Here is a 22,712-nt window from a genome sequence, read left to right on the forward strand (position 1 = left end):
CAACTAAAAATGACACGTCATTGTTGCAGCAAATAAATTGTATGTACTATTTTTATGATGGAATCTTGTTACATTGAAAAGGCTATAACAGAAATATTTAACGTAGAAAATAAATATCTACTACGATTAAAAATGGTTTTATTAATATTTTATTATAAAAAAATTATAATGTATATAAAACAATCTTAGTAATGTATAATCTGCCTTAAAAAAATTTTTTAATTCCTGATTTATTTTTCCAGAAATATGATCCCACACATATATTGTTTAAAAATTAATTTTAAATTATTACAAATAAAATTTGTGCTTTCGTTAAAATTTAGTATACATTCTGTGTTATAAGATCCTATGTGCATGCCGTTAATACAATGTATATATTCATAAGATTATTATTTACTACTCTTTTATGGTATACTGTAAGCTATACTTTAAGTAAAGTAGCTGCATTTTAAAATTATTCTCTATGATTTGCCGATATATATATATATATATAAAATTTTAACAAATCAAAAAAGAAAGATACGCGAAGAACCTGATAAATGAAATCCGTAACGCGTCGAATCAATGGGCTGTTTTCTCTTGAGCGAAGCATACGGGCTGGATTAGAGATGGAAATTGTTGGATATAGGCAAACACAAACAGCAGCGTACGATCCTAATAATCCGCAAACGTCGTTTATCATCCGAAAGCGGATCCGCCCTAACTCGAGACCACTCCTACTCGAGGGTGCGCGCAGTCGCTGCCTACTTTCTCTTATTCATTTTTGTGTGTAGTATGTATGTGTTCTTATATTAAACTTGTCATGCTTATATACATATATCGATACTTTTTCTATTTTTTTTTTATTGTAACTTTGCAATATGACCTGATTTATATCATATATTATATATATACACATATATGTACATACATATATATCAATAGAAAAATATTAATTGCTAAAAAAGAAATGCTAGAATTTAAAATCATATAGATATGATTTTATATTTGCTATACTTATAGATTTGCACAAATAGAGAAAATCTATATTTACAATCTTTTATTACCATATTTTAATTTATTTTTTAATTTCTTAGCATTTATTCCATATGTCTTCAATCTTTCAGCATTCAAAGACATCGTTGGATCATCGTAATTTGATTTGCGTTTTCTAGTATTCATTTGGTTAAATTGAGAGTTTCTATTCTTATTTTTCTTTTTACTTGTAAATTTGTCAATAGCTACCTTTTTGTTAATATTCTCTGTTTTAATTTTGTTATTAATTTCTACTTTATTTTTGTTATTATTCTCTATGTTATTTTCCGTTTTTATTAGAGGATCTTCTTTTGTTATATTATCCATCTTTATTTTCTTAGAAATCGGAGCGTCACTGTTGACTTTTAAATTATTCTTTCGTTTCTGCTTTTCATTTTTATTTACTATATTTTTCTCTTGTGCATTCTCATTCTTTTCCTCTTTTCTACTTTCATCGTTACTATTATGTAAATTATTCTGTACATCGTCATTTGTTACTTGAATGATTTTTTCTCTAGAAACGATATCAGTATCTGTAGATTCTGCGTTAAGATTACTGGTTTTAATTTTCTTCTTTCGTCTACGTTTCTTATTATTAGTTTCAGTTTGTTCAGTAATATGTTCGTCTTTTTCTTCTTTTTTCTCTTCTTGTTCACTAAACATATAAAAAAGTGATGTGTAATTTATAGTATGTATTAAATATATCATATGTTTTTAATGCTCTCTTGTGATACTTACGTATATAAACTCTTAAGAATTTTTTGTTTATTTGCTTCATTCATTGATTTTTCTTGATATATTCGAATCTCATTCTGTTCTACATGTTCTGGTTTATATTTAAGAGCTTGTCTCAAAGAACACCACCTGTTTAATTCCTTGTCGTCAGCCATTAAAATCTTGAAATAAGAGAATTTATATTTATTAAATTATAAATTTTATATAAGAATTATTATATTATTAGAAATAATTTCGTTAAAATTATTGATTTTAATATTGATAAAATTTATATAATTAACACTTACTTCTTCAACACTTAATCCATAGTCATTTGGCATTACTTTTCGATATTTAAATCTACAAGGTAAATCTCCAATCATGTCCTCATAATCCAACGAGTAATATTGATCGAAATAATCTGCATATGAAGGAAATTGTTTTGGATCAAATTTCGGTTTCTCCTTTGCTATAAGTTCAGCAAATTTAGAGCGTCTCTTTCGTATTCTCTGTTTTGTAGTTTCTATGAGTTTGGACTGCAAATCTCGGGATTCATCGTAATCTGCATCCATCTATAATCAGATAACTAGTAAAGTCATATATAAAATATATTAGCAAAACATACTATATAATAGATAAATCATAATAAGTACATTAAAATCTGGATCTTCACAATGAGGTTCTTCGCGTGACTCAGCTTTTATGTCAATTTTATCTGTAGCTGGATCATAACAGTCCCATTTCTCAATATCCAATTCTTCATCAATCTCTGGGAATTCTGGCCTCTGTATCTCGTCTTCACCACCAGCATAATATTCGTCATTAAAAATCTCTTTCATCCTTTTGTCATGTTCATTTGGATCAAAATCGGAATCAAAATCGACGTTATCAAAGCACATATCATCATTTCCTGTAGTGGACATAAAATAAAATATTGAATAATTTAAAATAAATTTTATACTTTTAGAAATTAAAGTTATACGTTACCTGTGATTTCTTTTAATTTTTCTATTTTGTCTTCTATTTCTTTCCTCTTCAACGCCTTCAATTGCTTTAGTTCTTCTCTCTTTTGTTGTTTCTCTTGTTCTTTTCTTTGCTTAACTTCTGCTCTCTTCTGAGATCTGCGCGTATCTTTTTTCCGTATTGAGTTTTCCATCGTTCGTGGATACCTTAGTAAAATATAAAATTCACAAATAAAAAAAACTTGAGCATATTTATAATAACAATTAACATTTCTATTTATATTAAGTAAAAACGCATACCTTTTGATAAATTCTTGGTCAGGTTCTTCATATCTAAAATTGTATTTACGTTCAAATGCTTCTTGCTCTTCAATAGTCTTTTCATCTTCTGACAAGTTCTCATCACTGTCATGAACAATTTGGTTATACTCTAAATCAACATCATATGATTCTTTATCCATATACTTATTATTTAAAATATAATCCCTTAAAAATTTCTCATTTGAATCTAAATTGGGATCTAACCAAAAATCTCGTAATGGTTTAAGAATTTCCTTGTCCTTGAGATCTATGTTCACTTCTTGACCTTTCAACCACTCCTTATATGATTCTTCTTCCTAAATAAAACAATAAAAGCATTATACAATATAATATATACATACATACATATATATATATACATATATGTAAAAAATGTAATCATTGAAAGTACTTTGTGTTTTTCATCTTCTGTCTTTTGTTTTATTTTTAAGAGGTCATTATCCTCATCTTCATCTTCATCTTTTATAGCATGTTTAAAACTATCTTTTAATTCTTTTTGTTCCTGCACGTAAGTGCACATTTTAGATTTAGCTTTCCGTTTTTCATCATCTTCATCTTCGCTGCTACTAAACCGTCCATCTCTTTCTAATATTATCTTACGTTCATAATCGCGTAAAGAAATAGGTTTCTCTTTCTTTGACTTCTTTTCTATTTCTTTTGCTTCAGCACTTTCCGATGTTCCTGGTTTGCTAATATCATTAAACTTAACTTTTTCATCATATATGCTCGGATCTTCAGATTTCAAACAAGCCAACGTTATTAGAAACTGTTTATCAAATTCTTGATCTTGAATCTAAAAGGAATTAATTATTATTATATATTTATCAGTATTATTATACATAAAGCTAGATTTTATGAAATAAAAAGGAGACTAAATACAAAATCTAATCAATTAAGAAGATATGTACGATAAATTACATGATAAAAGCAATTAATAATTTGTCAAATAAATTAGAAATTAACATACATTCTCATCTTCTGATGAACTGCTATCATTAGACTCATCCTCCGAAAACTCAGTATCTTCTCCATACCTTGTCTTCACTGCAAGATAATTAAAAATAGGAAAAAAATTACAATTATATGTATACTTAAAACATTATATAAAGTAATTTAATGTAATAATGTAGTAGTAGATATATAATTATGAGATATAAGGTTTTTTCTAATTCAATGAAATATTCTGATTTTTTCTTTTATGTGTGTCAATCAATTATATCACTTTAATATAATTTTTAGGTAGAGAAATTTTTGTGTTTTGAGATAATCCTGTAAAAGGATAATCGACTTCTAGTTGACAGATCTTGGATTCCTACATTATATACGTATATACGACTCAGTTTATAAGAGATTTATAAAAAGTTAAACAACTAAGAAAAACACATTTTTTAAACATACGGTATTCCAATTATACAATAAAAAATATTTTGCGTCTGTTAAAGGTTAGGTTCACTTACGTTTATGTAATTCTTCCTTTTGACGGAAATTATGGTAAATATTGGCATATTCCTTGTTTATCTTTAATTCTCCATCGGAGTCCGAGTCTTCCCCGTTGAATAACATAGTTCAGTAACTTTTAGTATGTTTAGTATTAATCGACGATTGGTCGTGGTTGTCAAAGTTGTCGTCGTGCTCGTGTTTTAGGTTAAGTAGTTTCTACAGATTTTGCAAAACATGGACGTAATTACAGCCGTTGTTAACCTATTTGGTAAAGCGTGTTTGTAATTTTATCAATAATGCTTTGAATTGAGCGTACTAAAATTTTATCGCGAAAAATATTTATCGAATGAGTAAGGATCTTAATCAACATTAATTTGCAATACACTAGATTTAATAATTGCAATTGATAGATTAAAATGTAAATTCTTTAACTGCATACTAATTAGCTTTTTGTATTTATTATTATTATTGAGTTTGTGTAATTTTAAATTATATTTATTGTTTAATTATAGTATTTGAATATTTGAGTGTATATATATACATATATCTCATTGTAAGCATATTTTAAAAAAATTAGTTCAGAGTATATTCTAAATGGAATATAATAATTATATACATATAGGGCAAATGTCCTAATTACTGCCGCTTTAAGCATATAGCTGTAATTAAGATATTTATTTTGAAGCTTTTAAGATATATATATAATAGACCTTACTTTTTTATTATATTAAAATATAAACTTTAATATACACTAAATAAAAGCAACAACGTCAATGTGTATGTAATGTGTACACGTGTACGACGGCTATGACAATAATTAGCGCATTCACTCATAACAGGACTCATTTACTGGCAGTAACGCAAGCAAACCTCAAATGATTGTCCCTGCCTGAAAGCAATTTTATGATAATGTTTAAATATTTCAATAAAATAAGTATATAAAAGTGATGGAATTACTTTTTTATTAAAATATTTTATTGAAATATTTAAACATTATCATAAAATTGCTTTAATACATATAAAAAAGTAAAAATATCATGTTTGCTTACACTTTCAAATCATGCAGTTTCACTTCACTTCTAATTAGAAGATCATGGAGTTTGCATCTTCAGTAACATTCCTAATTTCTTTAATTATTTTATAAAATAAAATATAAATTATATTAAAAATCTTATACAGTTATGCTTATATTTATATGACAGTATAGTTTAATATTAAAAATATTCTTAATGTATAATATAATGAAAATCTAATACAGTTTGATAAGTCTCTCTAGACAGTTATTTCTCCTTTGATTATTCACATGTTTTCACATTTGATGTTACAGGATTATTTGTTGTAAGTTACAAAAATGGCTTACCTCCTGAATAAGATTTCTATTTTATGTCGACCTGTTTTTCACAAGAATATAATTTCTGGTCCTATTAATAAAAATACACTTGTGAAAAATTATGAACATCTTACTAATAAGACAAATGTCTGGGCAGAGAAAAAATATAAACTTAAGGACAATGTAAGCAATGATTACAAACTTATATATAGGGAACAATCAATTATAAATATAATAATTGCCTCGACATATCATATTGGTTGGATAAGTCTTGCTGTTAGTCTGTTTATTACGGGATATTTTATCTACATGAAACCACCAGTACAGAAACTACCAGAGAAAGAAACAAAGAATGTATTACCTGGTGTAAAATCATGGAAACCACCGATGTTTGATAAAGGAGCAGAGAATGCGGAAATAATATTTAAACCTTTAAACAATTTGGAAAGGATATGTATGATATTTCTTAGTTTTACTATATCCATCATACTGATAATAGGCAGCAAAACAATTCCGTTCCGAATTTATTACAATTCTGCAGAGAAAATGTACAAAGCTGTATTTGTAAGTAGAATATTGGGCAAAACACAAATAGAAACTTTTGCTGAAGGTACCGTTGTGCCTATATTTAATCGTAAACGTCGAGGAGACGTATTGTTTAACATCAATGGGCGTATTGTAATACTTGATAAAGAATGTTTTCCAGTGCAAAGCGTACGTGAGCGAATGCTTCGCAAATTCGAGTAAAATTATGTATATTATATTTATGTACCCCCCCCCCCCAAAAAAAATTCTGTGTGTATACATCATATAATAATACTATTCTTATTTTGCATCAATCATGTAATTGTGAACGAGATCAGGCTAACATTAATTTATCAATATGTAAATAAATTTTTTATGAATTATGTATAAAATTAGAATTGTTTTATTTTTTTTGTTTTAATTTTTTAAACAGAGATAATTTGTATTATATATTGTATTAACAGTAAATATCTATTATTTTAATTTTTTAAAATTTCTTTTTTAGATAAAAATAAATTTTATATATATATATATAGATTCTTATAGTAAATAAATTTACTACACAAACTATATGTACACAGTACATAAAAGCGTTTGGAAGAGAAAAATGTCATAAATAAATACATACAAAATAAATAATAGTTAATGTTTTTATTTTATTTAAGATGTATAATAATATAAAAGATATATATACACATACAAAATGAATATTTTATCGAAAAAAACATAAGACATTTAAAAATTCTGATATATCCTTATAAAGAAAGATAATATACATTTATATATACATTCATTTCTTAAATAAGACAATGTGTTATTTTTACATTTCTTAATTTAACACGAGATTGAGATCCAATTTAAAAAACAATATCAGAAAAAAAACAAATGATATTAAAATACGGTATTAAAAACAAGCAACAATATAAAAGATGACAATATATATCAAATTATTCCATAAATTTAAAAAGAGAAACGTTCGCACTTTTTTTTAAATTTATGGAATAATTTGATAGGTATATATTGTCATCTTTTATATTGTTGCTTGTTTTTAATACCGTATTTTAATATTATTTGTTTTTTTTTTAATATAACAAGCGTTACTTTTTTATTTATAATAATTTCAGACTTTGATGTTTATAAATTATAGTATTTTATTTATGTGGACAATAACATCTTTACTTTTCCTAATTTTACATATGTATTTACACTGTACAAACACTGATATGTAATAAAATGTAATCGTGTGATAATATTCAATAAAAAATTTGTCTTAAATGGACGTTTCACAAAAAATTGTTTCCCAGGGATTGCATGTAAAATTTATATTACATTATGTAAAGTAATATAAATTATATTATTTTATGATATATCCTTTATATACAAGCTTGACATTTCTTATTTAGCTGTTAAATTTGTACACAGGTGCTCTTTGGAGTAATACAACGAATGTAATACAAGTTATTACTGAACAATGTTAAAATATAATATCTTTTTCTTAATATTTTTTTCCACACAATTGTTTCTCAATCTATATACTTGCATACTTGTTCATATGGCAGTTTCTTTAAAATTTGTTTGTCTTTTTCGAGTTCAACGTCTATGCTATAGTGCTCTATGTGTAACTTCTTCACTGTTGCTTTCATACTTTTATGTTTTCCCCAAAGAATCATAATTTCTTTACCTATTGCGGGAATTACAGTCTCCAAATATTCTTGATCCAGTCGTATAATATGTCCGTTAACTTCTTCTGGTGACTTCAGTTTTACTTTACCAACAAAACCGTTTGTTCCAACTGATTGAACAACGCCTTTAGCTTTGTAATATTTGTCACCCAAACTCTTCGTGGTTACTTTAACCATTAAACCTTCCCTCAGCCATCCTTCAATTGCAGGAGAATCATCACTACTTTTTAACTTCTTGATAGATTCCGTCTTATTGTCATCATTGGATCTTTTGAGTTTTTCATTTTTTTCATTGATTAATTTGCTTGAAACTGATTTATTCTGGCTATCTTCATTTTTTATCTTCTCCTGCTTTACTTCAAGAACAGGAAGCAATTTTGGTTTTGGTTTTAGCTTTATGTCGAGAATTAAAGGTGCATCATTTTCAGGACGCATTAATGGTGTCTTAGATGTCTCACCCTCCTCATCCTTTGTATCCTGTTTTGCTCTTTCTATTTGCTTGTCAATAAAGTCCAGTAGACGTTCCTCATCATCTTTGTCCATTTTTTCCTTCTTTGCTTTTCTTTCCTGTGCTGCAAGTGTCTCAGGATCTCTATCGATATATGTTATATACCAGCCTGAAATAATATAAAATATATTTCTTTAATCTATAATTTTATTGATAGATGAATATATAATTGCCAATAAATAATAAATTTTGACAATGTACAAACCTTTTTCAGTTTCGTCGACAACACACTGTCCAGTACGTCCAAGCCATTTTACAAATGCAGTTAAAGTGAGCCACTGAGTCGCATTCATGTGTATATGTCCTCTATCAGCGATATATTCTTGGTATACTCGATTCGCTGGTACTCGTCTGGTGCCAAATTGTCTCTTTAATAAATTTAGATATCCCTGTGAAAATTCCCGTGAGAATTGATCCATATATCGATGTGCGTTTTCTGCGAACAGCAATAGCTGACGATGATGTGACTCTGACATTGTGTGACACTTGAATCCATTTTCATCTCGACACTGTTTTTGACACATTTGACAATACCACCTTAACTTTTGCAATCCTTTTGCCTTGATTTTATTAGCAATATATTTTGGTGTGCCTACTTCATGTTTCCCCATTGTTTATGTCCTACTCTTAGCAGTTTTAGTTCAGAGAGATTAAAACCTACAATAGGATTATAAATCGAGTAACAATTAGTTATTTATTTTAAAAATCTAATTCAATCATAAATTTAAAAAATATATAATGGTAATTTATTTGTAAAAGAATTACAAGTATTATTTAAGGTTAGAAATAAAAAAAAAGGAAAATTTAACATTTTTCTCACGTTTTTTTATCGTAGTATATTCAATTTATAAACTATTTTCAAAAACTGTTCAAAACTGCCAGAATATTTTTTTATTCAGTATGAAAATTTTTTAGGCTGTCAATAAGATCGAATCGAATAAGTAATTCCACCATATTTAACATATTTAACATGGCGACGTATGTTGTCACGTTCTCATGGTCGCGTTCAGAGACTCAACAGTTTTACAACTGTTTTATGATTCTTTGCTGAGATAGGACTATTCCTTTAGATCTAAAAGTATAATCAGCGAGACGAATCATGAAACAGTTGTAAAACTGTTGAATCTGAACGCGACCAATCACATTCAGTTATTATTTTCGTAATTCAGTGATCGTTGTAGATGTACCTTTGATTCTAGGGATATATAGTTGTTATTAGTTGTATTGATGATACGTTGGTCATTCTGTCTTCTATCAGACTCCCTCTTCTTTACCTGTTCCCTAAATTCCCTTTCATGATCGTCGTCGTCCATGATTCTTTTCCTTACTGAGAGAAAGCCGATTCAATATGGTTAGTGGAGATATGATTGTAATCCGTATTTATTTATAACATCAATGGTTAATGTACTCCGATTATTCGATGAAAATTGTATTATTACCAGAATCTAATCGGTGGCTTGTGAATATTTTCGAATTTTACTCGCATGACAGATTTATATCACATAACCTTGCCGTTACCGCACACAGAGCGTCACAATTGTTGAATTATAAATTGGACGGAAAATAAAAGGAGATTGTATTTTTAACGATGATTCGTAATACGTGTAATCATTTTGTTTTAATTAGTATACAATATGTAAATGTACTTACATGTATATTGAATTGTTCTAGGCAAAAGTGAAGTGTTCTGAATTAAGGACTAAAGATAAGCGGGAGCTGATGAAGCAGCTCGAGCAACTCAAAACAGAATTGACCACTCTGCGAGTGGCCAAAGTAACTGGAGGAGCTGCATCAAAGCTGTCTAAGATGTAAGCTTTATAATTCTTATAATTTATTTTATAAATGTGTTTATAGTGTTTCAAGTTATAATGTAAATAATTCATAAAATAATAAATTTGTTTGTCTTTGATTTTACTTTATGTCATTTGACATTAAGAAATTTTGAAGTTTGTTGAGAAATTTGTTTATATATATATTATTTTATATGTTGAAATGAATTTTAATCTGCAATGTTTCTGTAAATTTTTCTATTTGTCATTTTAGTCGTGTCGTGAGGAAGGCTATTGCACGAGTATATATTATTATGCATCAGAAGCAAAAGGGAAACCTTCGTTTACTTTACAAAAACAAAAAGTACAAACCTCTTGATTTGAGGCCCAAGAAAACAAGGGCTTTACGTCGTGTTCTTACTCCCTATCAAGCCAGCAGGAAAACATTGAAGGAGATACGCAAACGCTCTACGTATCCGCAGAGAAAGTATGCTTTGAAAGCATAGTATGTACATTTTTAATTACTATTCAAAATAAAAATTTCATTAAAATGTTGAGTGTTTATTTGCGACAAAATATTGACAAAATATTCACAAACTCTTAGTCTCTCAATAGCTAGAGAGAAAATAAAAATTCTATGTGCAAAATTATTCAAGGCACTGTATATTTATAAGATAACCCTTCAGATAAAAATTTTACGTCCTTTTACAAGAGATAAATACAGAAGTTTTAAAAAAGTCTAAGAACTATATACAAGTATCACTATTCTACATTACTAATTTGTATTATATTATAATTTATTTATAACAAAGATTAAACAAATTTATTATTCATGATTACACGGTAATGAGCCTCCCAGAACACCATGGACATGGATGAAAATTAGATTCTATAATACACGTATCTTTACAGTCTTTGATTTCTGTGAGAAGATCAAGAATATCTGATGCAGTTTTATCTTCAATCAGTGATAGTTCTGCATTGTCTTGCTTTTTATCTTCAGATAGTGTAGGATTATCGGCATTTGTATCTGTAAAAAGAATACAATCGTGTGTACATATATATATATATGTTTTTTTCTTCATTTTATATATTATATTAATAATAACTAAAGTAGATTATAATTAAACCTTTATTTAAAATGTAGTCTTCAATTATTTGTGTTTGATTTATTCAAAAACTCTAAAGGAAGTAATGAAAGAAAATGTTTTAAAAGTACAAGTAAATTTACCTTTATGATAATTTATTTCTGTGGAATTTATTAGTGTTTCGGGATGTTTTTGAAGCAAATCGGTAACTAATACTTTTAATTTGTGCAACTGTTCCTGTTGCTGATTACGTTGCTCTACTAATTGACGGAAGGTTTGCTCTCTTTCCTTCCATTTTTCTCCTAGAATCGCTCGTTGCTTTTGATATAAAGTAATGTATTCTCCTGTATAAAATATATGCGCGTTAATTTGATTTTTTTTAAATAACGTATTTGTGTGTGTGCGCGTGCGTGCGTTTATGTTATGTGAAAAATGAAAAATTAAAACAATAACTTGTATATTAAATTTAAGATTAAAAATTAACTATTAAAATAATTACAGTACTCTAAAAAATTAGAAGTAAAAAAGTAGGACATAAAATTTATATAATCAAAAGTAGAGTAACTTACCTATAGTTTCTGTTTCACCTTGGAGCTGGAGAACAAGGTGTTCTAATTTCTGTTTCTCGTCGGTTAATTCAGCGACCTTTTCCATTGTTTCTTTAAATCTGTTTTCTAATTTTGTTATAGGCCTAAAATTGTCTGAAATATTTTTACCTTCTGGCAGTGGCGAGTTTTGCATTGTTATAATATCATTACAATTTTGTTCATTCTTTGTTACATGCTGATCTTCATTATCGTTTAAAATTTCTCTGGACAAATCTGTTTCTTGTCGTACTTTATTTTTTAATTCTTTTGTGAGATCTTTATTTTCACTTTTCAAATCTTCTATATAAATCTAAAATATAAATTATGGTTAAATAAAGTTATGTTAAATAGTCATGGATTGTATTCTTGTGTAAAAAACATGAGAATAAAAATTAAAATGATTAAATTTACTAAATAGTTCAGGAAATACCAAAGCATTTTGTAATTCTTGTTGTAATGTCTGAGCATGATGAGACTGTGCTTGATAATGCTGCATTTGATCTGTAATTTGAGCATTTTGCAGCTTTTCTTTCTCTAATTCTATCAAAAGTGTTTCCTTTTCTTTTAATTTTTCTTTTAGGTTATCCATTTCTATTTCGACAGTATTCAATCTTGCATTTAATTTTCGGCCAATATTTCGTTCAGCTTGAAGCTGTTCTGTTAAATCCAACTTAGCATTACTCTAAAAAAAAAAAAAATAATTATATATAAATTTTTAAAATTAAATACATTTTTATAATAAATAAGTATTTTTTTAAATAAAATATTAGATGTGGATGTATATTATATTACTATACCACTCACAAGAGTAACAAAAGCATTTTCCATTTCAGTTAGTTGTTCCTTTAACTGTTGATTTTGTGAAACAGCTCTAGATGCACCAAGTTTTTCACTTTCAAAAGCCTGTACTAATTTTGCTACATCAGTTCCATCATCTTTCATGTCTCGTAATTGCTGTATTTCTTTTGTTAACATTTCAATCTCTGTATCCTAAAAATTATCTTGTCATAAAAAAATATTTTTGTATTAAGTTTCTGAATTGTTATTTTTTATACATATTTTTACCCTTTCAGATAACGCGATATGAAGTTTTTCATGTTGTGCGGTCAGTTCCTCAATGTTTTTTATTAAATTAGCTATTTCAACGTTATGATCTTGTGATGGAAGTACAGCTTCACTTTTCTCTCTTTCATGCTGCAATTGTTGTTCTAAATCCGATAAACGTTGTATATAACTTTTCTCTCTACTTTCTAATTCACTGATTATTTTCTTTCCGCTTTCAATCTGCAATTACTCGATATGAAATAACTACCTTTATAAGCAGAGTTATGTAAATATTTATACATATATACCTCATTAAACAATTTTACTTGCTGTGCATCTAACTGTCGTACATAATTTTGATATTGCCTACTGGCTTCATCCTTCTCATTATTCACTAGTTTCAAAGTTTCTCTCATTTGAGCCAACTGTTGTTCCAGTACTGTTACGGTTTGATGCTGGGACTCTAACGTTTGCGATGTATCAGTTAGCTATAACAATTTATTTGCAATTAGTTTTAGGATAAAACGATTGTAATTTTCAACAAAAATGGTAAAAAATTACTTGGTGTATCCTTAATTCATTTAAGGAAAGTAATGCTGCTTTTTCTTGGAATTCTTGTTGCAAAGTAATAAATTCGGTATTCTTTAAATTTAATTTTTGTTTTAATTCTGATGTTTCCAATTCTAAATCTTCCTTTTCTTTTCTATACGCGAAAATGATTATTTGATTATTTTATATAATACATTTTTTACATAATATTTAAAGCTATACATTTATTAAAATTATATAGTTTTAATATAAATACCTGAGTTCATAATAATTCTGTTCGAGCTCATTATAGACTTGTTGCACTTGTTGAGCATTTTTTTGAGTGTCAGTAGAATTACTTCGCATTTGAGTTAACTCTTTTTCAAGCTCGTTAATACGAAGCTGGCTATGTTTTAATTTTCCACTCATCTCCTCTATCTCTTCTAAATAACAAAGATTTAATTATGACAATGAGAAAATAACATTTACCAATATTATCAGAACAAATTTTACGTTTTTCGAGAGATTTTATAGTAAATATAATAACAAATTATAGTGCAAATTATAGTAAATAATAACCTGAATTCTGTTTTGCAGTCTTCTGGCTCTGTGCCAAAGCTGCTGTGAGCTCTGCTTTTTCTGCTATCAGGATACCAGTAGTCTGTGCGTGGAATTGTAACTGCTCCTTCAGAGGATTTATCTCGCGAACAAGTTTGGCTTCAAACTCAGAATCTTTCGTAGCTAGAATTTCTTCCAATTCAGCTACTCTGCTGTGCTATTGTTTCACATGTAATCAAATTAGATTTAATCTAGTACCATGTACTCTGATTCTGTGACTTTTAACGACAGTTCGGTATCATAATGTTGTTGCGCAGCTTATTTATTATATATTCGTGCAATAACAACATAAGAGTTATAGAATCAGAGTGCATGAGCTGTATACAGTACATCACAAAATACAAAATATACTCACATAACGACTAACTTGAATATGTAAGTCATTTACAAGTTGTTTCTGTTCCTCCAAACATGAACTTAAAAATTGATTGCGACACTTTAGATCAAAATCAAGTGAACTTGGTGGTTCACTGTGATCTGTATCATCGGTAAGAATATGAGCAACTTCCGATGCCATTTCTAACAAATATTCTTTCTGCATTGTTGATGGTCCATTAGATGTTGTAATATTCAAGTTATATTTCTCATCATTTCCTACATATTGTAAATCTGAGTGAAGACGTGAATATGTGGTGTCTTTATCACCACTTTCGTGTAATACAGCAGTTTCTGGATAATTTTCCAAGGAAGGAAAGCTCTTTTCTGTTATTTCACTATTACTTGTTGCTATTTTAGTTTCAATCATATCTGATAAGTTATTAGCACCCTCAAAGTGATTTGTTATATTTTCTTCTTTATGCATAATGTCTGTATTATATATATGTTTCTCATATCGTTTTTCTGGATACTCTCTCTTTACTTCATTCTGTTTCTTTTGATTATAAAGTTTGTCCACTTCTGTAGTTTGGCAATTTGTTTGGCACTGTTGAAAACATTATTAAAACGTTATACTTAAAAAATAAATATTATATTATAACAGAAACACATAAATTTCTATATTGTTATTGAATAATTACCTGTGATATAGACTCATCTATTATATTTGAGTCTTTATTCAAGGTTTCTTGCACTTGTAATTTTTTTTGCAGTTGGAATTCCTTCAGCTGTAATATAAGTCATAACTTTATTCAAATCTACTGACAAAAGTAAATTTTACATGCTATAAATTTAATGCAAACACTTTTTAGTAAAACATGTTAACATCACATTCTTTAACAGCTTATAACAATTAATGTAATGGCTTGGTAATGTCGTTATCATAAATATATTAATAAAGAGAAATTTCGTAGAAAGATTGTATTGATGCATTATTTAATATATATATATATATATATATGATAATTGTATTGAACGTGACGTGACAGCTGGTCTCAAATGTAGGATTACCTTCTTCTTAGCGGCTAATAGCTTCTCTGTCTTACTCATATTCATTGCAATAGTTTTGTGGCGGAAGGCTCGTGAAAGATTACGTCGAATACAAAATCTCTGGAAACACTTTACATTGTCGAGAATAGTGGCAAGGTATCTCGAGTGACGACGATGACAACGACGTCGTCTAAGGGTTATGTCACGTCATGTCACGTCTACGTGTACCATATAGTGCCACACCTGTTCCTTGTCGCTGTATTGAACTACACTGAAACTTTCTATCTCACTTGTTCAAACTACAAATATATATCTATTTCTCATTTTAAAGTGCAATAAGTGTAGATTAGTCTGTTATAAAGGACAGACATGTGTCACACGCGCGCAGCTGGTCATCGTTCGTGTCACGTGACTGAGTCAGAGAAAAGGTCTATAAGTGGAGTAGTGGACATGCCTGGATTTTACGTAGAACATATGATAGTGAATGTAATGAGTTGTAAATGCAATTTGAACGACGAGATGTCATCACAACAAGCCACCTCATTCGCATGCGATTAAAAGAAGCGCGTTATTCATATTAATTTCCTACAATTATGAGCGCGCAAAATCAATTGCCAAATCTAGATAAGATCTTCCGGGATGACGATGAACCTGATTTCGTACCTTCAGGAGGGTACGTATCATTCATATATTATCGAATATAACTAGCAAAGTGCTAGTGCAAAGTCTGTTGATTGAGTGAAAATTTGTTTGGATTAGTAAATCGTCTATTTTTTCTTTCAAAATCTAAACATGCATTTGCTTTTAGAATTTAGATGTTAAATACGTTAAAAACACAACGAAATAATTAAAATGAACAATGTTGCTTTAATTAGTCTTAATTAATTTTAATTGTTATAGTTTTTATAGTAATTATTCTGTAAATGTTTCTTATGTAATTTTATAAACAAATGAAGCTGAATTTTTTTTGTTTATTCTGATAATTTTTGTTTTGTCTTGTATTTGTTAGATAATATATTAAATATCTTGTTCTTTCAGGTCTAATCTGGCTGCCATTTTTGGACAACAGCCGAAACTCGAGCCTCATTCTGTTAAACAAGTATCTAAGAAGAGTACTCGATATAACATACAGCAAACTGTACCATCTTCTAAGACAGAAGTGTTGATAGCTAAAGCAGTACATGCTTTTAAATTGTAAATGCTAAAAAAAGAAAAATTTATATGTATTGCTTATCTTTAATTAACATTGACAGACATATACAATTATAATCTTATTTATTTTATAATGAGTACTAAATTAAATATAATTAAATTTCAGGCAAAATGGCCAATATGCTTGTGTCGGAAAGATTGGTATGGCATTGACAGGCAACATAGTAACAAGAGTATATCAAATAATTTTGTACAAGACTAAGGAAGAATACATATCTGTCGCTACAGTGAGGCGTGACTTTGTGTATACTGTACAAACGAATAATTATGCTAGTTATTATGATGACAACAAAGAAAATTGGTCAATTTTATTTGAAAAGTATGAGAATTATCTAGAGTTTGCAATAGAAGTAGGATTAGCACGCTATTTTGCGTTGCAAGAGAAAGGAGAGAATGTAATCTATCAAGATCTAATGCCAAGCGATAAAGATGTGATCGCGAAAGAGGGGGATAACATATGCATCAAATATTTCGTGGGGACTGAGATTGTACAGCCTTTTAAAACAAACTTCGTAATGTCGCAAACCATGACTGTGGAAATATCAACAGATGAGAATTGGGAAAGGATTCTTCTGGGCAGTGGCAAGGAATTGAAAAGAGTTTTATTTTTACCGCCTAGCAAACAGGTAGTTGACCAAATTGTTATGGTATGCCATATGCAACAATGTTGTCAGCATTAAAAGTTTTACGTAGATTAGTTTAGGTCCTGGATTTCCTAAAGAGAGAGATGTTATGCTGATAATTGAAATAACCGATATACGAGTACAGGAAGAAATTCCATCGACAGCCAAAAACTCAACTAGTGGAAAAGCAGCTATAATATCAAGAATGGCTAAAATGGGTCAGTCCATTTTACCAAAAATGCCTCTACCTTCTACTACTGATTCTGAAGATACCGAGGTATATTCATATTAATATTTTTTTATTTCTATTAATAGAGATATCACGAATTTATGATTATTGTTCAAATGTAAAAGAAGCAATATCATTTTGCAGGATGATTTACCTCATAAATCTCCTCGTCACAAGAAGGTTGGTTACAATTTCCAAATTTTTTTGTGTACATATAATCTACATTTTGATAAAATATTGTATGTTCTGTTAGATTGAACAATCAGAAAGAACTTTGCAAAAGAAGAATTTATCCTTCGTATCACCAGCTGAAAAAGATGCCACTCAGAAAGCTGTGGAGCATAAAACTGGAATGCCTTCTGTAGATTCTAGTACTTATAAGCCATTAGTTTCTGCACAACCATTAACGCCCCAATGGACTCCACGATATTATGCTGTAATATTTAATATACATATATCGTTTTATACTTAATAAATTTATCAATTTGAGACATGATTGTGAAAGATAGTTAAAATTATAGGGACATTACCTAACGATGGATAATCAGATGTATCCTGTATCGCAGACTGTAAATCATACAATACCAGCTGCTCTGGATCCCGGAACGAATATGCTGCTATCAGAAACGAGAATAGCGAACGCAGAAATACGAATGGGAATATCTAAAATATCTGATAATGTTCAGAAATTATTGGATAAGGTATGCATATCGATAAGATAATGAATCTCAGATTGCATTGATTATAAAATTGTTATGTGTGTAGTTCCATGCACTTGAACTTCAAAATGCGACAACTCCTACGAACGATAAAGCAACTTTGGATGCTTCTTGGAAAATGCTTTTAGCTCTTAATGCATCTCAAACAGAAATAAAGATCAACGAATTATCAAAAAATACTAATAAAGATATGCCAGATGAAAAAATTCAGGAAGCACAAAGCAAAATAAGTTCTTTAGAAAATGATTTAAGACAATCGAAAGGTGATAATCATCTGAAATAATATATTTAAATAATAATTTAAATATAAGTGTTATATTAAAATAGAATAATTTATGTATGTTCAATATTTATTCAATTTTATATACACATATATATATATCGAAGCATGTTATTATAGAGGAAAAAGAATCATTGCTTCAAATTAATGAAAATCTGAGTAAGAAGCTTCAAGAATTGGAAACAAGGCTAAACGATACAAATGATGAGTTAAAGGGAACCAAAGAAGCTTTAGAAGTAGCTAAAAATACAATTGTACAATGTAAAGAAGAAAATGTTAGTTTAGAAGATAGACTTTCTAAATGTCATAAAGAGCATATTCTTCAAGCCGACGCAACGTCTTGTAAACAAAAAGATGTAATATAATCATATTTTTCAATTGCAAATTTTATTCATTATCAATTCAATGTATATATTTTTCATTTATTTTGCAGATTGAGAAGAAAAATAAAGAAATTAAGCAAATAATGAATAAAACGTACCATACATTATCAGAAAAACTTGCGGATGAATCACGTTCTGAACTATCTTTTGATTATGTAAAATCAACTATTGCAAACACAATAAAGGTACGAGATATGTAAAATAAGTACTTAACATGGTATTAATTTTCTAATCTAAAATTTTATATTTAGCATATCACTTTGCAAGTACTATATGAAGATCCCGACGAAGAGGATAGAGAATCTAAAGCAACTAAAGACGTGAGAGAGAATTCCACAAATATTAAAACTATTGGCCATCAACAGATTGAGGAACCAATAATTGAGAAACATGTCAAGAAATCAGTATTAAATCCAAATAGTGATAATGATTTCTCAATAAAACGTATGGAAACTTCACGATCTACTATGGTAATAATTTTTATTTTCATATTTAAAAAAATATTTATATGTATATTTGAAAATAAATTTTTGAAATCTTTTTATTCTAGATCATGCCTATATTTGAAAATGAACCACCACCTGTTCCACCTGAGGGTATTGATGAAGTTGATAGCGAGTGATTGATCAGTTCTAATACTGTTTGATTTCTTAATTTATTATTATTTCATACTACAAAAAATTATTTCATAAAATGCTTTTTATCTTTAATATTAATTGCATGTGATATATATATATATATATATATATTCTTAATATACGTATCTTAATTATTACGCTATTCCTAATAATTTCTAGATGAATGATGAAATTTTTTGTACATTTTAATAAAGAAGATATTTTCATTATAAATATATTTGTATCGCATACACACACATACACACATTTTATTTTGGCGCATTTATTCTAATAAAATGTGTGCATTCAGAATAACTACCACTTACTCTACGCTCAGTGAGCAGTTGTCGTTTTGAACGCACCCAATGATTAAATATAAGAAGAATAAGTAACTTGTACGTCAATTTGAAACTTATTAAACAGATGAAAGAATTTTTATTGTAAAATAAAATTTTTTTAATTGAAGTTTAAAATCACTAATTATTATACAATTTAGACATTAATAATATTTGCTATTACTGTTTACTAATATATGAAAGACTAATTTCTGCTTTAATCTGCTTTACCTGATCTACCAAATTTTTTATATTTTTTGCCCTGTAAAAGAAAAAAAAATATTATATCAAGCAACTGATATATGATAATAGTACATTAACAATACGTTTATGTTTGTTTATCAATCTGCATTTGTAAAATTATAGATTTCGAATTATTCATTTACAATTGTACATACATATGACGAAGATTTTCCTTTGCAACTTCCTCTTGATTGTGTGTGAAAACAATTTCTTTCCTCTTTTCATTAAATTCGGTACCATTTGTTTGCACAGTCTGTTGAGCAGATTTTTTCTTGAGCTGTTCAAGTCGGATCTGCATATCATGTATCTTCGTATCCATTTTCTTCAATTCTTCCGCCTCTGCTCGCTCAATAGAAGTCATTGAAGGTTCTTTATAATTTACCAATCTTAGAACTTCTTCTGCTCTGAAAATATAGAGTGTAATTTTATTTTTTCTTTTTTCATGATATTTAATATTATAAATTATATTGTATCTATCAGTTATTTAACATGATACTGAGGGAAAATTATTTTGAAGTAATTAAACACTTACCTACGAGCCAATTCTTTCTGTTTATCATTAATATCTTCGTATCGTTCAGCTAAACGTTCGGCGGTCTGTCGCAATTCTTTTTTTGTCTCCATCAAGGTGTCGAGTTCTTTTAATAAATGGCTTTTCAAAGCCTTCAAAGTACGAACCTTCTTGCCAATTTCTTCCCTAACTTTGTCGTGTCCGACAAAGTGTTGAGTACGAAAAATATTTGTGGCGTGATACAATAACTGAAATAAAAAAAAGAACGTTTTCGATAATTATTATTAGAGAGTAACTTTACTATGTAGTGCCTTTTTTATTTTTATACACAAAAAACCAAAATTCTTAGATATTTATATTTATTTCTAGATAACTAGGTAAAAAGATTATCATTAATTGTAACGTTTTCTATTTATATTTACCTCTAGGGATTCGTTTAAGGACATCGAGCGAGATCCTATCTTAGTTATTGGTTGCGATACATCTCGTCTTAGTAATTTCTTGATATATACATCGAACGGTTCCTTATTCACCTTAAAAAAATCAATACATGTTTTTTTTATGAATACTCTAATCAAATAATTAATTTCTTGTTTCACCTTAAAAGAATTGTGTAGAAACCTGTGCAAGAAAGCTCAAAAAAGTTTAAAAATAGAAAATTAAAATTAAAATACAAGAAAAAAATAAAGAAATTATCTTAATACGAAAGCATTGATACTCGAATCAGATGGTATTATAACATTTAGAAAACAATAATATTTATAGAATTTAAGGAATAAGGTAAATGGCTATGAGAGCGATGCATTCGTGTTTAGATCTAGGTTTGACCCCGACGGTTATTCTATATATGCTTCAGTTTAATAAAATATTAATATGGAGAGTTATAGTTATGAAAAAATAATAGATGAATAGTATATAACTCATTTCGAGAACCCAAATTGTATGTAATTCATTTAATATTTATAATTACCTTTTTTGCAGTATTCATGACCGGTTCTAGCTGCTCAATTCTTGGGAGATAATAAAGGTCTATAACTGAGAGATCGATGACAACGCCTGTGTGTAGCAACGCGATTAGAACACAAGGTTCTTGAAGAAGACCGAAACCTAATATCGGTGTAGCTTCATCTACATTTGTGTGCTTAGTTCTCGTGGAAAACAGATATTGTAAAACCGATTGGTTTAATAACGATGGTAAATAATTCCCGCTATTATCTAAAAAAAGAAATAAAATGTTTGTTAGAAAATATTTAATAAAGACATCGAAGACAAATCAATTATTTCAATTTTTCTTTCATTATTCGATTTTAATATTTACTTTTACTTTTAATAAGAAAACTAACTTGATTTTAATGAATTTTTTATTAGATATTATATATGTGTGGAAAAAATAAAAAATTTGTTTATTCAAATTCACATAATACATTTTCAAGGTTTCTACAATAAAGCTCCCAATGTGGCAAATTCTATTTTCTTTTTATACTCTTTTCTTTGTATAACATAAATATACTTGCCGTGTATTAACTCCTCCAGTTGAGAAACCATCGGTAAACTCACCATGTGAATCCCAGCATTGTGAGAACAAAAATATCTAATACAAATAAATATTGATAAAGTCAATTTAATTAATAATCGAGTGCAATGCGAATTGCTTTAGAAATATCGCTCTTTCTATTATGAAAAGGAAGGAATCTATTTTTAATTGATTAATCAAACTTTCAATGATTTTTTGCTAAAGAAGTTGCGATAGTTCTGAAACATCTCATACATGTGTACGTTTTCTTCGACTAATACCTCGATTTGTTGCCTTTATCGCAATGAAGGTGGATGGGACAATTATATTTTTTATCATCATCCGTAAAAAGAAGACCCAGTTCCAGTTCGACGCATTCGTAAACGTAAAGTGCATCGTCCGGCGTATGAAGACTATAGTTTGAACCATATTGCGACCAAGTCTGGCGAAAGGAGAAGTAATTTTTACATTTATTCTTTTCTCTTAAATAATTATTTCTGTAAATTTGTCTTCACGTTTTCGATTAACAATATGGAAAGAGTAATAAAAAAG

The 22,712-nt window shown here is 28.5% G+C and overlaps 6 protein-coding genes across 6 annotated transcripts in view; 2 read left to right on the forward strand and 4 right to left on the reverse strand.

Moving 5' to 3' along the window:
* Positions 1-1,029: 1,029 nt before the first annotated feature.
* On the reverse strand, positions 1,030-4,649 carry LOC108780266 (protein KRI1 homolog). Its single transcript, XM_018547911.1, has 9 exons — positions 4,469-4,649; positions 3,979-4,055; positions 3,403-3,804; positions 2,991-3,307; positions 2,716-2,897; positions 2,382-2,638; positions 2,037-2,300; positions 1,753-1,910; positions 1,030-1,669 (listed from the first exon to the last, which is right to left on the reverse strand). Exons 1-9 carry the CDS (start codon positions 4,572-4,574, stop codon positions 1,030-1,032), a joined length of 2,403 nt encoding a protein of 800 aa, XP_018403413.1. The 5' UTR covers positions 4,575-4,649.
* Positions 4,650-7,811: 3,162 nt separating this feature from the next.
* kin17 (kin17 DNA and RNA binding protein) lies at positions 7,812-9,441 on the reverse strand. The gene is made up of 3 exons (XM_018547937.1): positions 9,317-9,441; positions 8,702-9,153; positions 7,812-8,605 (listed from the first exon to the last, which is right to left on the reverse strand). The coding sequence occupies exons 2-3, from the start codon at positions 9,105-9,107 to the stop codon at positions 7,830-7,832; spliced, it is 1,182 nt and encodes a 393-aa protein (XP_018403439.1). The 5' UTR covers positions 9,108-9,153; positions 9,317-9,441; the 3' UTR covers positions 7,812-7,829.
* Positions 9,442-9,779: 338 nt separating this feature from the next.
* RpL35 (ribosomal protein L35) lies at positions 9,780-10,816 on the forward strand. The gene is made up of 3 exons (XM_018547924.1): positions 9,780-9,847; positions 10,168-10,304; positions 10,540-10,816. Exons 1-3 carry the CDS (start codon positions 9,845-9,847, stop codon positions 10,769-10,771), a joined length of 372 nt encoding a protein of 123 aa, XP_018403426.1. The 5' UTR covers positions 9,780-9,844; the 3' UTR covers positions 10,772-10,816.
* Positions 10,817-10,970: 154 nt separating this feature from the next.
* Positions 10,971-15,677, reverse strand: LOC108780265 (golgin subfamily A member 2). Its single transcript, XM_018547910.1, has 13 exons — positions 15,517-15,677; positions 15,147-15,233; positions 14,486-15,052; positions 14,092-14,287; positions 13,790-13,955; positions 13,546-13,687; positions 13,293-13,472; positions 13,006-13,224; positions 12,745-12,930; positions 12,371-12,622; positions 11,923-12,250; positions 11,497-11,697; positions 10,971-11,295 (listed from the first exon to the last, which is right to left on the reverse strand). Exons 1-13 carry the CDS (start codon positions 15,559-15,561, stop codon positions 11,102-11,104), a joined length of 2,763 nt encoding a protein of 920 aa, XP_018403412.1. The 5' UTR covers positions 15,562-15,677; the 3' UTR covers positions 10,971-11,101.
* A 336-nt stretch (positions 15,678-16,013) lies between these two features.
* On the forward strand, positions 16,014-19,604 carry LOC108780285 (FK506-binding protein 15). The gene is made up of 12 exons (XM_018547933.1): positions 16,014-16,168; positions 16,534-16,689; positions 16,814-17,333; positions 17,401-17,607; positions 17,704-17,739; positions 17,813-17,995; positions 18,081-18,260; positions 18,325-18,541; positions 18,679-18,914; positions 18,992-19,126; positions 19,193-19,411; positions 19,492-19,604. The coding sequence occupies exons 1-12, from the start codon at positions 16,089-16,091 to the stop codon at positions 19,561-19,563; spliced, it is 2,241 nt and encodes a 746-aa protein (XP_018403435.1). The 5' UTR covers positions 16,014-16,088; the 3' UTR covers positions 19,564-19,604.
* Positions 19,605-20,073: 469 nt separating this feature from the next.
* Positions 20,074-22,712, reverse strand: part of mbo (nuclear pore complex protein Nup88) — a 69,968-nt gene continuing 67,329 nt past the window's right edge. The window contains exons 7-14 of the mRNA XM_018547847.1: positions 22,442-22,602; positions 22,158-22,238; positions 21,966-21,970; positions 21,618-21,862; positions 21,070-21,180; positions 20,669-20,895; positions 20,292-20,540; positions 20,074-20,155 (exon numbers count right to left, since the gene is read on the reverse strand). Of these exons, the coding sequence (XP_018403349.1) occupies positions 20,074-20,155; positions 20,292-20,540; positions 20,669-20,895; positions 21,070-21,180; positions 21,618-21,862; positions 21,966-21,970; positions 22,158-22,238; positions 22,442-22,602 (1,161 nt within the window). The remainder of the gene's footprint in view (positions 20,156-20,291; positions 20,541-20,668; positions 20,896-21,069; positions 21,181-21,617; positions 21,863-21,965; positions 21,971-22,157; positions 22,239-22,441; positions 22,603-22,712) is intronic.

The sequence above is a fragment of the Cyphomyrmex costatus genome, unplaced genomic scaffold (genome assembly GCF_001594065.2).
Source record: "Cyphomyrmex costatus isolate MS0001 unplaced genomic scaffold, Ccosl1.0 scaffold69, whole genome shotgun sequence".
Taxonomy (NCBI): domain Eukaryota; kingdom Metazoa; phylum Arthropoda; class Insecta; order Hymenoptera; family Formicidae; genus Cyphomyrmex; species Cyphomyrmex costatus.